The sequence below is a fragment of the Acartia tonsa genome, chromosome 2 (assembly GCF_053477335.1).
Source record: "Acartia tonsa isolate MP-2025a chromosome 2, ASM5347733v1, whole genome shotgun sequence".
Taxonomy (NCBI): domain Eukaryota; kingdom Metazoa; phylum Arthropoda; class Copepoda; order Calanoida; family Acartiidae; genus Acartia; species Acartia tonsa.
The window spans coordinates 23,824,013-23,841,239 of NC_137261.1; the positions used below are offsets into that span (position 1 = coordinate 23,824,013).

Sequence of the window (17,227 nt, forward strand, 5' to 3'; positions counted from 1 at the left end):
TCAAACTTTGAATGGTGATTCCTGTAGTAGTTAGGTACGATTTAGAAAGCGTAGCAACTCTATAATCATTACCAGAATGTCCGTACGTCCATTTTAAACATGTTGATTTTTTTACTTTTTTAACAACAAATTTTTATATGATCTAATAATCCGATTGTTCTGATTTTTGGTATACTGATTCCTGGGACAACAAAGTACAATATTATAAGCGAAGCAACTCTATAAACAAGTACCAAAAATATAAGTATGTCCATAAACATTATTCTGTATCAAGCAGTTTTTCAACAAATTTATTTACAATTTTGCTTATTATGATTATTCAGTTCTGACACTATACAAGTGTTAATGTCCGTTTGTCTTACCATTTCAGTGCTTCGCTTTTATGATTGTTGTCATCCTTGTTTAATGTATCTTATGAGTTTGGTCAGTATTGAACCGATTAAGTTCTCCATTATAGGGACGCTTCACACTGATCCCGGGATGGATTTTGGCTATTTTATTATTGTGTTTGTTCCAGGCGGTATTTTGCATATCTCTATCCCTTCCAATACAAACCTCATTCAGCCGCTTTTAATTAAACTAGTGAAGATATAAACACACAAAAAGAAAAATCACGAAACCTCTTGTTTAGAGAATTACATGCTTGCAATTGAATATTAGAATATATGAATTTATTTGTCGTTAAGTTTATGTAGACATAAAGCATAAATATCATAGCAATTAAACACAATTTTAAAAACTGAAGAAAAAAAGTAACAGTCTCGTGTGTGTGTGTCTGTCTGTACCTGATATAATCTCTGAATTGATATGGTTCGCCTTTGCAGTGTAGCTTATCCTATGGTCCAGGAAAAGTTTAAACTTTTAAACGAACATTAACATGAACAACCTTTTTTATATTATATTTTATTTCGAAATTAGTACAAAATATTCATGTCCACACTTTGCAAAATAGCCGAAAATTTTAACGAGATGTTAAGTATGTTCCTAGCTCCTAATTATACCTAATTGTTCTAGGGTTCTTCATGCAAAGTTTGAAATCTATAATAGGAACCAAATATACCTTCATAACTATCCGCTACAGACGTTCACTAAAGTTTTGACCCTAAATGTAGAAAAGCCCTGATTTATATGATATATTAACAATATAGCGGCAACGCCCCCCCCCCCCCCCAGAAGTCTCTAGGGGCATTTAAGGGAAAGACACATTACAAACTTTCCCGATTTTGTATTACTTTTGAGGAACATGATTCCAGTTACGTCATATTTTTCTTTCCCGAAAAAGGGAAGGGGAGAAGAAAATCTCTTCAAAAGAGATGGGGAAAACCCCCTTTTCTCCCATCTCTTTTTTCTTCCCCCTTCCCTTTTTTTTCTTTCCCCCTTCCTTCCTACTTATCGGATAAATATATTCTTAAATATTGAAAATATATTATTGACAAAAAAATCACCAAACCTCTTCGTAAGAAATAAAACTAAGTTTTAAAACTTTTAAAGAAACTTGAAGTTTTAGTTCATTAAAATCTCAGTAATGGCTGGTCCACAATTTAAAGCTTCCTATTGGTCCTTGTAAAGAATAATCTATGTAAAATGCATTTATAGCAATAATACAAAAGAAAAAAATAATTTCAACAAATTAAATTTACGTGTGTTTTATTAAGTATTCAAAAACGTAAAAGTGTTTTTACTGTTTAAAAAACAATAAGTTTTTTAATTATTAGCAAAATTTAATAATTTCTTATTTAGTAAAAAATACCTCTTTTTATGCAATAAGTAAAAATCTCCTGATTCGATTTTAGACCTGCTTAAAGCTTTAAGGATTCATCAAATAAATTTCTTTTAAACGTGATGCTGTTCTATAATAAGGGTCGGTCCGTACGTCCGTAACGTTAGCTTTTTCCGTTTATTTAGACAAGTTAGAATTGTCCTATCGATTTCATACTATGCATGATGAATTCTACAACAATTAGATACGATTTAGGAAGCGTATCAACTCTATAATCGTTTATGAATAATCCAACCTTGTTTGTTATTAAACAAGGACAATTTTGTCTACAAAAAGCGCAAATAATATAATAGATGAAATAAGACTAGTAAATGGTTACATAGTACTCATATAAAAATCTTCAGGATAAATTAGAAAATCATTAGGTAATTCGTTTTGTAATTTGCTCCTTTGAGATGGAAGAAACATATAAAAAACCTTGAATTTTAAAATGATTTTTGAATTTTTTAAATTATAAGAGTATGCAATTAATTTGAAAAAAAAAACTTATTTTCTTAGTGTTTTCACTAATTTAAAAGGAGAACCGTATCGATTCAGTGGTTATAGAAATCTTCGCTGCAGACAAAAATAGCTTACTACTTTATACATTAGGATATTATACATAAAATTTATACCAAATATTGATTATTTATGCATATTTTGTTTATTTTGTGAACAAAGAAAATTAAAACAAGTAAAAATATGAAATAGTACCCATGCATGATATTTCACCGCGTAGATCTCCCTTTTTCTGCGTAGACACTTGGTTAGGGCTGTAAAAACATTAATATACACTTACAAACACACAAGCACACATCATGCAATCAATTTTAGATAAACCTATAGGTAGATACTTAGATAGAAAGAAAGAAAAAGGCATCCCAATTCTCTACCCCCCCCCCTCCCCCCCAGTACATCTCCCAAAAATTAAAAGGTCGGAAGAAATAAAATTGATTCAGCGGTAAAAATGTGAAATAATTTTGATTTGATATCTTGCGAGACTCGAGAAGGGGGAGGAGATTTAATTCTCTGGTTTTATATCAAGCATAATCTTCTGATATAACTTTAATCCAAGCTTTTCATTGGCCCTCTCTCCTCTCCTCTTCCAGGCCAGTTTTATCCACTTTTAGCTGGGTAAAGGGAAGTGGATATACATGGGTCTATGGTCTATAAAGGGAGGAGAAATAAAGCATTACACACACACACACACACACGATAACTCTCTAAATGTGTGTGTGTGTATCGCATTATGATGATGCTAGATATAATATATATATGTATAATGTGTGTATATATCAAATATAAACTGGCGGCAATACCCACCTGTCCTTCCCCTGGCTACGGCAAAGTGGCCGCACAACCCCCCCGTTAACATAATCTCAATCAGTACAACATCGCCGCTTTATCGGAATTTCTCCTTCTTACATCTATGTGTGTGTGTGTGTGTGTGTGTGTGTACCTTTCTCTTTTAATCTAATGCGATAAACCTTCTCCGCTTTGATAACATCCCCTTTTTTCTCTTATTGCAGCATCTTTTGCCTTTTCTCTTCTTGCACCACTTCCTTGATCACAAAAGAGAGGTGGGAGGTGGGGGAAAGTGATCAATCCCCCCTCTAGCACCCCATTTCTAGACCCACTTAATTTGATTCATGGTGGGCGGGTGTGGGTTTGATGTCCGTACGTCCGATTACGATTAGATATATATATATATTGATGGCGCGGCCCGACTTTTCGCGCACTTCCGTGCTGCGTGCCCCGGACTTGACGAGGGCCGCGCCTTGCCTCGCTCATCAATCAAAGTCCCAGCCGGTCATGTGAATGTGTGTACACCTGCGTAAGGTATATTTACACACACCACACACCCGGACTGGGACAATTAAATCAAGGGGTAGGGGGAAATAAAAGATAAGATTTCCCTTAAAAAGAGAAAGACAATATAGGGGAGGTGTAGGGGATGTCAGGGCAAAAAAAGAGAGAGGATCACATTACGGAATTATTGAAGACAATCAAAAATCCGGCGAGAAAGAGAGGGGCTGCAGTTATATCAAGTTTATTAAAGAGTGTATGTATGTGCGCTACATATCAGAGGGAGAAATCATAATTAACACTAATTTCTCTTTATAATCTGATATTATTAGAATATTAATAAAACTTATATAATATTATAGTGAAAATATAATAAGACATTATTATAATAAAAATACTAAATTAGTGGGTTGTCTGTTGGGAGGTGACACTATGGTTAGCATGGATACTGGTATCAGACATGATTTAATGGTGAGTTTTTTTATTAATTATGTAAATAGAATTATAAGGTATATAACTCTTTTTATATAAAAAACTAAAATTTTACTAAGTTAATAAGAAGTTATCTTAAGATGATATAAATAGGAAATGAAATTAGAATTTTAAAAAAGGAATTAACTGATTATTTGAGATAAAATTAAAAGTTATTTTTATCAATCTTTAAACAATTAGCATTACCATAACAAAAAAATGGTTTACAAACAATAAAAGATTTTGGTAATGTAATATTAAATACAACTTTTTTTAATAATTAGAATTATTAAAAATTTAATTTAAAATAAATCATTTTGCAATAATTTTTAAAAATTCAATTATTTTTTTGAACATTTGAAACATTTGAACATTGAAACATTTGAACTAAACCCATTTTAAATTTTAATTTCAAGTAACATTTCTTTGTTAAATATTAAATTTCATACTTTATTATCGGCGGCAAAGCAATAAATGATATTATGTTTCAAACTTGAAATTAGAATGATTATTATAAATATAAATTCTTTAAATGAATATTAGGTTTAATCGCCTGAAAGTTAGGTATATCTATCCGGCTGGTTACTTCTTTTTTGCAAGAGAAAAAATGATTTTAAAAATGTTTGCAGAAATTAAAATATATCTTCATTTTGGAAAAACATAAAATATAAATCATTTCAAAAAGATACACCTTTGCTGATTTTGGTTAAGGTATACATATCTTCATGTGATATCAATTGCAAAATTTTATTATTTTAAAATCCTGGGACTGGATTAACTAAAATTAATTATCTGTTATCATAATTCTATTGACAGCCCCCTCCCCCTTGGTTGGTTAGTCCCACCCACTTCCCCTGACCCATAGCCCCTTGTCTAAAACGAGCGGTCAGGCCGCTCTGATACTGATGGATTATTAAGGTATTATTTGATATAAAACTTGATAAAAAGGGTTTAATTATCCACAATGGATTTGTTTCGCTATGATAATGTTTTAATAAAATCTTGGATGTTTTGTAAAAAAAAATAATAAAAATGTTAAATTATCAAGAAAATTAAAAAAAAAATACAGCTTCATTACATTTGTAAGCAGCTTTCTATAATAATTCCTTGGATATTAACTAGTTTTAAACCGTTAAGAAAAAACATGTATGTTGTGTGGCTTTAGATAATTTTTCATGTTCTTATCCTTGGAAAACTTTATGAGAATAAAATTTCAAATGATTTGAATATGTTCTATTTTAAGAATCTAAATTTATCATATTGTTTATTAATTTTTTTTTTTTTAATAAACAATTGAAGGGGGTATAATATAATCATAGGGCTAATCTTTAGATATCAAACTAGGGGTGTATACTTCATTATTATGATGGATATAGTGATTGTGGGGAGGGGGGGGGGGGGGCTGATCAGGTAGATTAAGTTTTTATTTTTGTTTAATAATAAGCAGTTGATCAAAATACATGGACAGATAATGAGTGAATTAGGATTTACACAGTTTCATCAGGATTTCGCGGATTTCCAAGTAATTTTTAAATAAATTTTAGTGATTTTAGACTTTTAAAGTATCAGTTTTACTGTTTTAAATTGTTATAGTTATGAATGTGTATGCAATTATCTATGTGTCAATAATATAAAATCTAAAACATGTATGTTGTGTGGCTTTATATAATACAATGGTCAATAAATTGATGTGCTTCCTTAATTATGATATACAAAATTACCCTTCTGTAGATTAAATTTAGTGGTTGAAATATTTGAACACTTCATAAACCAACCAATCAAAATGCAATGTTATCCATTGTCTTCTCTTTCTGTGTAAAAAAAAATGTTTAAAAAAATTATATTTTTAATTTTTTTTTATAATTTTGCAGGGTGCCCGAGGAGTGGACCTTTTAAGCCGAAATATCAACAATATTGTTGGAAACTTGTGGCAGAGACAAGAGACAGAACATACAACAACTAACACAAGCAATAGCTCAAACGGAAATATGGTAAGCATCTTTTTTGTCTAATTTTATGTCCTTTTCCCCTAACATTTTATGTTTTTTTCCTCTAACTTTTTATGGTCAACAACGATTATTTATATTTTTGAAAATTTAATTTTTATTTTTATTCTTAAGTATTTATTTCAGTAAGTATATAGAGTTAGTTAAAGAAACTCATTTTCTTAAAAATTTAGAGAACTAGTCATTCAATTTTTTTTGCATTAAGTACTATTAAAATATATCTTGATAAGCACTCTTTAACCTTAAATACCTGTTTTATTACACTTTACCATTAAAGTACCATTTTTATAACACCCTGTATCAATAAAATACAATATTTCGTATCCTTTCAATTTAAAGTAACACGTTTCGGCCTCCTGTACCATTAAAGTACCATTTTTATAATCACCCTGTACCGTGAAAGAAAGGCTTGTTTATCAATGAATTTGAAATTTATCAAGCATTGATTAAAATCTAAGATATTTTGGCAGTGGTGGGAGGTAAGGTCCAAGATTTTCAATCATGAATATCAAAATCGTGAAATTCTTTCATATTTTTTATTTTCTTGGGCCTAACTCATTTTTGGCGACAAATTTATCATATTAATAAAGACAGAAATTGGTGTACTAAGTATGAAAGGTATATTTTAATGCTGGAAAATTTCATTTTTTCCTTTCACCGTTACTTTCCCCTTATTTTTTTTTTTATAGTTTGTCATATCTCCTATATGACTTTGACCACCCTCTTATGGGAGCTATGGCAACCCCCCCCCCCTCTTTCAGCCCCCACACACACCCTCCCACAGCAGGAATCCAAAATAAAACATAATAAACTGATAAAATATTCAATTCTTCAAGATGAAAACATTGATAGCCAAGGCTTACAAATAAAATATATGAAAAAGATTGGCATCTTCCCTCCATGCCATTCGGGGGTGGGTAATTTTTATGTTTTTGATGGGGGGGGGCCCGGGGGGGGGCAAAATATGCAGATATGACAATAACAATAAACTGGCATGTTAGGCATTTTTTATGCGATATATATCTTCCATTTTTTATAACCTGTAAACATTATTATGTCATACAGGTCCAAATTTTAAAAATCTTAAAGTATTTATTTAAATTGAAAGCATTTTGTAAGTAAAATAGGCTAAAAATAATGCCTAGCTTGTTGTAATACAATAATCAATTAATGTCTTAGCTTATTCATTTTCCTTCAGATTTTATCACATTAATTCCCCAATATTCTAAATAATCCCCCCCCCCCCCCATTATAGCCTTCTTCTATTTTAGGATCTGAAATACCCACTTCCACATTATGATATCCCCCTCTGTTGTTTCCCTATTTCCCAATAAGTTTAGGATGAATGTGTATGACAATAGAAGTACTGTTTGTTGTTCATATGGCTTTCCTAAGATAGATTATTGTTCAAAGATTTGGCCTAGCCATGGAGTAATAATAACGAGAGTGTTCCTGTTCTTCAATTTTTGCTTTAAGTCAAACTTTACTAAAATCAAGATGGCAAACAAATATAGGTTGCAATATATTTAAAATTTTATTTTTTAAACAAAAAACAAACACTTTTAAACGAATTTTGAAAATATTGTCCATTCTTAAAAATATACAGGTTACCTAGCATATCTTATATATATATGGGGAATCTTTTAAATCAAATACAATGAAAATGAACATATGTAGATTTGTACATGCATTGTACATCAAATTAAAAAGTCAGTTAGGGCATTGAAAAGTAATTCTACATGTATGCTCCTTAAAGGTTTGTAAGGATAGGTTTCTAGCAATTAAAAAATAACTTTATTTACACCATCCCCTTCCCTTCTATTTGTTTTATTATACAGGTATTGTATATAAATCATTAAATCTTTGAGTCCTAATTTTCTTGTTTAAAATAAGAAGCTTTTAATTAATGTTTGAAACGCTTAACTGGAATTATAAGAAGCTAGAAGGAGAAATTAAAAGCTTTAATATAGAAATAGGGAAAGAAAGGAAGAAAAGGGCAAAATAAAAAAGGGATGGGGAATATATATATATATATATATATATATATAGTACTTAATCAAAGTCAATAACTTTCGGGCACAACAATGATATTTAGGCTATTGGGGGAGCAGGGGGAGGGGAGGGTGAGGGGGGTAATTGAATATTAGGGGGGAAATTAATGAAATTCTTGATTCTAAAATATTTAAATATCTTCTTGGACATTTTTGAATTAACTTTTGTTCATTACTCAAAAGTTTACCCATACAAAAATATATATGTACATAATTGTGTACAGACTTATAATGAATTTCTTGTAATTTATAAGGCATTGCTATGCTTTTTAGGGCTTACTATTGTGCGTCATTCAAAAATTATCTTCATATTTCTTGTTTCCAAAATTGATTTGAAAATACTCTTTTTTTTATGCGGAGAGAAAAATGTAAAATTTATCTTTACGGGTGTCAAAGAGCATGCGATGTATTTAAATTCCGTTTAGGATCGCAGCCTATCTCTTTATTTAAATTAATTTTGTCTTGACTTGTTTACAGGGCTCGGCAGCCGAGTATAAGCAGTTAATTTAACCTGTTTTAGGTGTTAAATAAATGGATTACAAATATATCAGACGATGCGCAATTTAGACAATTTTTAGACATACAATTGATTTGTAAAGTTATTATACGTCAATTTCAAACGGAGTTGGCGCGATGCTGCCGAGCCCTGCATATTTATTTTGACCCTATTTTGATAAAGTTCAAGATATAGTTAGTTCTGCACATTTGCTTGATATTTAGATAATTTAGAGGTACAGACATTTTAATCTGTTTGTTTTTACGGCATAAATGAAACAAAAGTGTGCCTGTGTCTAGAGTAGGAATATGTTTTGTGACAAAAAAATTCAGAGTGGCATTAAATTAAGTATTCTAAAAAGAAATTACACTCCTTACAATTGTCTTAGCTATAATTTTTTGTTGAAAAATTATCCTTTTTTGTGTAAGTTTTTATATATTTTTTTGCTTTGATGTAATGAATCCATCTGTGTATAAACTGTGATAAAGTCACTCTAACGTCCACATTTTACACCCCTTATCTGTTTTGCAATGCGACTAATGAGGGAAATAATGTCTCTATGCAAAAATTGTCTTTGTTTGCCATTTTTTCTCTCTCTATGTATGTAATGTTTGTTTTTAAGTAAAGAATTTGCATTTTATAATCAAAATATAATTTGTAGATTAAAAAAATCAAGATTTTTTTATTTCAAAACTTGTTAATTGTGTTATTTTTGTAAACAATTAAAGTTTTTTTTTTACCTACAAAAATGTGCATTTTAAGAATTAGTTTTGGAGGATATAAACTTTCGTATTGTACTGATTAAATATCCAATTTAATTGGGAGAATTTTCACTAAACAAATGAAAACAAGTGTCACTTTTTATCTTGATTCCAGTCAGCCTAAATTTTACATTTAATTCTCAGGGATCTAAAGGGATAAGACAATGGGCTATAAATTGATGTACACCCCAATGATGATACACAGTATTATCCCTTTTACAGAATACAATTAGTGGTTGAAACGTTTGGACACGCAACTTAATGAATCAATTAATCAAAATTCATGAAAAGTCTCCGAAAGAAATGAGATAACAAATAAGAAAATGATAATATAAAGATTTGGGGACTAGTGTAATAAACAGCCTATGTTCCTTCCTCCCAGTGTAATTTTACTCTTTTATCCCGCTTTCCCTCTCTTTTTTTTTATTGTATTGTATTTATCTTTCTCTAACAGTGTTTGTTTTGTAAGTGTCGGAATTAAATACTTTCTACATTGAATTTTTTGAAAGAAATTTAAAAAGTTCTTATTGTAGATAATCTTAGATATGTAGTAATATTATATTTAGTTGTGAGCAACCTTTTCTAATCTACCTCTAGCTTGGCGAGCAATATGTTTTATGTCAAACTTATCATCTATCTGTCAAGCTCACAAACTTACAGGGAAAAGGGATGGGGCACCTAAAAATATTAGTCTATCTGAAAAAGATACGAATTCTTTTATTTTATGATCAAAATTGAAAAACTGTACAGTATTATAAGCTACTATAAATATGATTTTTCCTAATTAAGTTAGAGGCAAATTATTTTTCTTACTGTGATATATCCTTGTCCCTGATCAAACTTATGGTCAAGATATTAAATTTATAATGTTATGCTAGTCTTCAGAGATCTAAAGGGATAAGACAATGGCCGATAAATTGATGCACATCCTCAATGATAACACACAAAATTACCCCATCTGTTATTGCAAGTAGTGGGTAAAACCAAACAGAATTCAATAAAAGTCCCCAAAGTTGCATAGTAAACAGATAAGAAAACATTAATATAAAACTTTGGGGACTAGTGTATTAAACAGCCCATTGTCCTCTCCCTCCCTAGCTAGGATTCACAACCTTGTGTAGTTTTGTATCTTTTCAAAACTAATCAAGCAACAAAAATGGGTAAATTTGAAAAATTGCAAATATCCACTTTTGGACAAACATGTATTGATAAGAATATGTTCATGTTAAACTGAGAGCTTTTTATTGACATACTTTATGGCATTTACAATGCAAGGAGGAAGGGAACATTGGGAGTTCACCCCTTTCGTTGGTTTAAAAACTTTGGGTACTTTTACTTATTGGTTACTTTTACACCTATGATCTTAACCTACTTTAGGAGTTATTATGTTAACCATCATTGGGGATGTTCATTAAATTATCATCCATTGTCTTATCCTTTAGGATCCCTGACACATACCTCTGTTTAGAAATGTAATAGTCAGTGATTTGCTTATTTAAGGGAATCTAGAATTCTAAGACATTGTAATGTAATGTTGTTTGTAAACAGCAAGGTCCATTTTTTACCCACATTTTAGATTTGATTGTTTTCACTAGAAAAATTCTTTATATTGAGGGGGGAATTGTGAGAAATTTTGGGTTTTGTGAGAATCTTGCACTTTAATTCTTGAATTAGAATTAAATTTAGTTTGTAAGGCGAAGGTCAATGCGAGAATTGCTTTCATTGTAATTAGAGACAAACATCTAGTACATAGAACAGCAAATAATATAAATAATAGTTGCGTCGCCCCTAGATTTTAGGGGAAGGAGGGCTTCTAAGATAAATAGCCCTAAACCACCCAGAGACTTTTCTAAAACATCCCAGAAAAGGACAAGCCATTATCGAGATCTTAACTTCAGACAATAATCCATACTACTTTTTATTATGGGATGTTTTTTTTTAAAACTAAATGAAATTCGCCGCTGGCTCCTTGAATCTGTTTACATGTAGTAAACTATTTTATAAACTATAAAACATCTTTTTATTGCCAGCATTTAAATCCCTATATTTCTCTCTCTGTTATATAGTTTTACTAAGATTTATTATTACTAAAGTTGGCCTGCAAGCATTTTTATTAAATTCTGGGTATTTTCTTTATTTTTGTGCAAAGACTGGCTGTAAAATTATGCACTAATTCTACTGCTGTGAAATATTGTTCCAAAACAACCCTGACAAATTTCTTAAACAGAAACATTAATAATTTTATTGATTTTCATGAATTTTTAGCAGCAAAGCTACTCTTAGAATAAGGATCAAACGTTGAAATTAATTTTGATTTCGTTTCAGAGCCCCGGTAGCGGTGAATCCTGCCCTGAGAGTCCACATGGCAAAAGTGACGACCGCCGAATGGGTGACGAAGACGGCGGACGCACGAGCAGCAACGGCGGAGCCGATCACAGCGGTATCATGGACGATTCCGGCCGGCCCAGCATCGGTATCCGTTCAGATTTACTACCACAACTGTCCAAAGACGGCGGCTTTGGCGATATTACCGGTCTTCCAGCTTTAGAGGCTCTGCGCCGTCAGGCAGGCTACCAAAATCCTTTTCTCAGCGGCATGGGCTCCCCGCTGACGCCCAGCGGCGGCATGGGACTGCAGCTGACATCCAAGAGGCCGTCACAGCCGCCCACCCCACAAAGCTCAACAAGCGGCGGTGATCCCTCGTCTGCCTGGAGCTTTGAGGAACAATTCAAACAGGTAAAACAGGTCAAATTTTAAACAATAATTTCACCACACCGTAGATTTTAATATTTTTTAAAATTAGAACGTAAGAAAATTGTCGTTGATATAAGAAAAGTATTTTCTATTGACGTCACAAAAGTCATCGAAAATTTCAGGAATATGGAAAAACATTATAAAAATTTGTAAAAAAACCAGTTTACTCAAAAATTTGCTCTAAAAGTCGATTGTTATGATTTTCTTCTATTCCATTAATCTATCAATTAATACTTCAAATGTTTGTCTGTTCTTTTCTTCTGTTTTTAGAATAAATTTCCTTATCCTTAAGTTTTCGATTGTCGTCAATTACAATTGTAAGATTTGCCGGAAATACCAAATTTTTCCCCCCTTTAAAATCATTAACATTTTAATTTAAATTATCTCATTATTTTAATTAAATAAGATTAGAATTTTGTTTAAAATAGTATAATTTTAAATAATTTTAATATTTTAGCTGTATGAGATTGATGAAAACCCAAAGAGAAAAGAATTTTTAGATGAACTGTTTTCATTTATGCAAAAAAGAGGTGAGTTGATTTTAAATATTGAATAATATATAAAATGAAGACATTAAAAATATATAAAGCGCAGCTTCTTAAATATTATAAGACTATCAAATTTAGCCGCTAATCCGTACAAATATTTAACCACAAGTAATTTCATATCTTTATAATATATATAAATATACATAATTCTATTCAGTTTAAATCTTGATTATTTGCCTAAGAATGTCTTATTTAAGCATTTATATTATCCCAAAGATTAGGCACGCTTCCTTGATCAAATAAATTTAAATTCATTTCTAAGATGTGATCAGAAATGGCACTTTTTATTTGTATTTTTTGAGTCAAAAGATAATTTTTAAATACATTTTTTGTGTCATTATACCCTTAAGAAAATACTTTTTTTTTTATAAAAGAAACTTGTTGTCACGTTTCATTAGTGCGAAATATTGATCATCTTATAAATATAAAATGGCATGAGGCAGATTAGATATTGTTTACCCAAAGGCCGAAAATTTTATTGCCAGTTTTTAGCATTTTTTAAAAGCTGAATTAGAATTTGTGAAAGCTTTGATTGGATCTGATTTATATGGGGATTTCATTATCTTGAGGCTGATTCTAGGGTTGTTTCATAGTTTAATATTACAATAGAAAATATGCTTTATGATGCTTGTAAGTTGCTGTTATTCTTAGTAAAGCAGTGGCCTTAGTTTAAGTTTGCTGATTTTAGGGATTAAAGTTTTTAAAGCTAAACAATCTTTAATGTATTTTTAATCGTTTTTATTCTGTTTAGGAACCCCTATCAACCGTCTGCCCATCATGGCCAAGCAGGTGCTAGATCTGTACGAACTGTACAACCTTGTGGTCGGCCGTGGCGGTCTCGTAGAGGTCATCAACAAGAAGCAGTGGCAGGAGATCATCAAGGGGCTGGGCCTGCCGAGCTCCATCACATCCGCCGCCTTTACCCTGCGCACACAGTACACCAAGTACTTGTATCCGCTAGAGGCCAGCCAATTCAACTTCTCAAACACAGGCGACTTACAGAATGCTATTGACGGCAACAAACGCGAGGGCCGTAGACTAGGCCCCTATGAAATGGGAGGCGGATTCGGTAGGCTGCCCCATTCCCCCACACAATCTCCCCCACATCCACCCCATCATCCCGGACTTTCTGGTCCCATGGGCGACCCACTTGCCCAGCTGGAAATGACCCGCCTAGCCCTGTGGAAACTGTACAGCCAGGGGCAGACACCGCCACCACCTCCCCACCTTTTGGGCCTTCCCAACCCCGCTGCTTTGGACCTTGACAGTCTTCGTCGCAAGGAGCAGGAGCGCTTGATGGAGGAGCACAAAGAACAAATGCAAATGCGCGCCGAGGACGAGCGGCGGCGCGAAGAGGCCCGCCGGCGTATCACCGACGACAGTCTTACCATGGAGCCGGCCGACAAGCGTCTCCGTCGCGCCGATGACTCCCACCACACCATCGAGGACCCCGAGGTTGGCGTCGTCGACGATGAGGAGGAGGAGATGGAGGAGCCGGAAATTGAGTTGACGCGGAAAAAGGTCTCCGCCGCACCCCACCTGCCCGCCAACAACACGACCACCATCAGCTTGAACAGCAGCGGGGACACAGAGGACGGCGGCAAGAGCATGAAGATTTCCCTGGAAGTCAACGGCATAATCTATACCGGAGTTTTGTACGCTAAACCAAGTTAAAAGTTACAAAGAAAAAAGACTTTTTTGATACAAGAACTAAAGCCTAGTTTTTATCTTATTATAAAATATTATATATTCATTCTATTTGAGTCTAAGTCTTCTTATTATTATATTGCCATGTTTTCATTCTAGCAGTTTTTTTATTATTTTAGTTTTAATTATTGTTTAAAACAAGTGTGTTAGATTCATACAATTTTAAATTGTAATATTTGAAGTAATAAATAATTATAGAATAAGTAGATACATGTATATTATCATTATATGATAGTTTTAAGATAACCCTAGATTAATTATTCTTCTATAATTATTTACTACCTCACCAAGTCTTAGTATTATTAAAATAATAAATGTTTCAAAATATATCTTTGTATCTAGTATTTCTTATTAATATTTCATATGTATATTGTTTAAGGCGTGGTTTATTTTATTAACATTACATAACACAAAATATTGCAAAAATATCAATTGCTAGTTTAAAACAGTATTAGATAGAAAAAATGCCATAAACTTAATATTTTAAAATTTAAAAAAATAAAAGCCACGCTCCTTTGATATGTTAGGCACTGGGTAGAATATTCATATTAATATTTCCTTATTAATATCTCCGTCATTTAATTGTTCTTAACCCTAATACCTCAATAAATTTTGAATCTCTTCCATTTTAATATTCTTTATTGCCGTGTTAATTACTCTGCTCGGTTGCAGATTTATATTTTAAAATACAAACAATCAAAATTTGAATACCGAAAAGGGATAGTATATTTCTGCCTTTTTTCTGGTAGCTAACTTATACTTTACTTAATCCGCATGACCCCAGTAAAAAAGACTTAAAAATTAAAAAAAAAAATAATTTTCCCTTGTTAGGTTAGGTTAAATTAGGTATTAGATAGCCCTTCGATTTGGTGCTAAATATGCTCGATGGGGTTAGGCTTGAAAGCGTAGTCTTAATATTAAATTTTACTATCATTTGATTTCGAGTCCTATGTCTTATAAGAGTATTTTGTGAAGGTGACGACCTCCCAGTCCATCCCCTATTCTTGGTTTTTCAACCCGCGGCATGGCTAACGTGACGGGTTCGAGTATGGTCCATATCGTGTCATACTAGAGACGTTGAAAATGATAACCCAATGCTTTCTGTTAAGCAATTTCTTGGAATAAAATAAAGCTAAAAGAGTTTCTTCTTTCTGGAACGGATAATATAAAACAATTCAATACCGGTTCTCAAAGCTTTGCTATTACTTTATCACAGGAAAGTTTCAGGCTAAATTTTGCTGTAATTTAATCGTTTAAATAACTTAAGGAATGGCCATTAATGCATTTTGCCAAATTATATAAATGTAGTATTGTTGCTTTGTATATTTTTTTTATAGCAAAGCCTTTTCTCATATTAGGTCTGTCTGTCCGTACATAACGTATAGCTATGATCGTTAGCTAAACTTTGTTAGTTGATATTTATAAAGCGTAGCAACCTTATAGATATCATTACAAGTAAGTACGTTACGTATGTCCATATTTGAAATTGTGATATTACAGCTTTTTAAAAACAATCTTTTTTAAAGGTGTGATATAATTATCTTAATCAATAGTATAATAAGGCATAAAAACGTTAGTACGTCGATATAAAATATCCTTTGTCATATCCTTTGTTTAAGATATTTTAGGACAAGAAGATGTACTCTATTGGCCATAATCGTTCTGGTTTCTTTTATAGAATCTAAAAAAATAGATTAAAAAGATTTATAATAATATATAATTTTTAACAGTTGTAAAATTATAAAAATAAAATAAAGAATCATTAATTTTAATATTTTGAGTTATTAAATCCCTTGTTAGATTAAAATTTGATATTATAAATCCTTTACCATAATTAAAGCTAAAAATATATTTTTGTTTGAAAGGTATCTCCACAGTTTAGGACTATATGTCAAAATCGTAGCCTTTGTTTTTTTTAAGATTAATCCTATTACATTGAAGGATCACGCGAACCGAAGAAGCGATAAGATTCTCCTTTACAGGACAGCTTTTTACAAGTCCAGGGAAAGTTTATAACTATTTTGGAGGAGGTTATATTCACCCTCTAAAAAGAAATAACCCCTAGAAAAAAAAATCAAACTATTTTAGTTTTCTTTTAAAAAATTCAATTGAAAATAACAGCGAGGTTGACTTACTACCCTCCCCCCCCCCCTCAAGTGCTCCTAGAGGCTTCTAGGAGCGTGGCCGCTAGTAAAATATAAAGAGAAACAAAATAAAGCACTTTTTTGTTTCACATGCTGTAATGACGTTTTCCTATTCGTGGGCTTAACAACTTTGGGGACTTTCATAGGATTTTTATTTGTTGGTTCATGAGGATCAGTGTCCTAACGTTTTAACCATTAATTGTTATCTACAGAAGGGGTAATTCTGTTTCTCATCAATTGGGATGTACATAAATTTATCGACCATTGTCACCTCCCTCAACTAGTTTTACTCGATTTTTAAGACGATAACTTTTGTGTCACTTTTGATTCCTATGACGTCATAGATGAGAAAGATGAGAGAAGAAGTGGAAAAGAAAACCCCTAAAAAAGAGATGGAGAATATGACGTCAAAAGTGGTGCAAAAGTTATGTATTTTGGTCTTTGTCAATTTTTAAAGTTTAAATATGTATAACGAAGAGTGTCCCTTGAAACGTATAGTCAGGCTGGGTGTTTTATTGCTCGGGATTAGAAATCAATATAAATATCTCAGGAACAGTTGTGAGCACCAGTATTTGTAACAAGTTTAAAAACAGAGTGCAGTCCTATCAATTAGGAACCTAAAGGGACAAGACAATGGCGGATAAATTGATGTACATCTCCAATGATAAAACACAAGATTACCCCTTGGGTAGATTACAATTAGTGGTTTATGAACCAAACAATC

The 17,227-nt window shown here is 32.1% G+C and overlaps 1 protein-coding gene across 4 annotated transcripts; it reads left to right on the forward strand.

The window, feature by feature from the left end:
• Positions 1-3,516: 3,516 nt before the first annotated feature.
• Positions 3,517-14,985, forward strand: LOC145306969 (uncharacterized). Of its 4 annotated transcripts, none has more exons than XM_080149334.1 (5): positions 3,517-4,036; positions 5,908-6,027; positions 11,676-12,086; positions 12,562-12,634; positions 13,404-14,985. In XM_080149334.1, exons 1-5 carry the CDS (start codon positions 3,998-4,000, stop codon positions 14,324-14,326), a joined length of 1,566 nt encoding a protein of 521 aa, XP_080005460.1. In that variant the 5' UTR covers positions 3,517-3,997; the 3' UTR covers positions 14,327-14,985. The 4 variants fall into 4 exon arrangements, with proteins under 4 accessions (XP_080005460.1, XP_080005453.1, XP_080005440.1 ...); XM_080149327.1 differs by having other exon boundaries at positions 3,764-4,036; positions 11,676-12,095; XM_080149314.1 differs by lacking the exon at positions 3,517-4,036 and adding an exon at positions 5,480-5,558 and having other exon boundaries at positions 11,676-12,095.
• The last annotated feature ends 2,242 nt before the right edge of the window (positions 14,986-17,227 follow it).

Excerpts from the sequence above, each read along its gene's own strand:
- LOC145306969 (XM_080149314.1), top strand. The coding sequence starts at position 5,508 with ATGAGTGAATTAGGATTTACACAGTTTCATCAGGATTTCGCGGATTTC. Across the intron at positions 5,559-5,907 it reads AGGATTTCGCGGATTTCCAA|GGTGCCCGAGGAGTGGACCT; the intron begins GTAATTTTTAAA and ends ATAATTTTGCAG. Across the intron at positions 6,028-11,675 it reads ATAGCTCAAACGGAAATATG|AGCCCCGGTAGCGGTGAATC; the intron begins GTAAGCATCTTT and ends ATTTCGTTTCAG.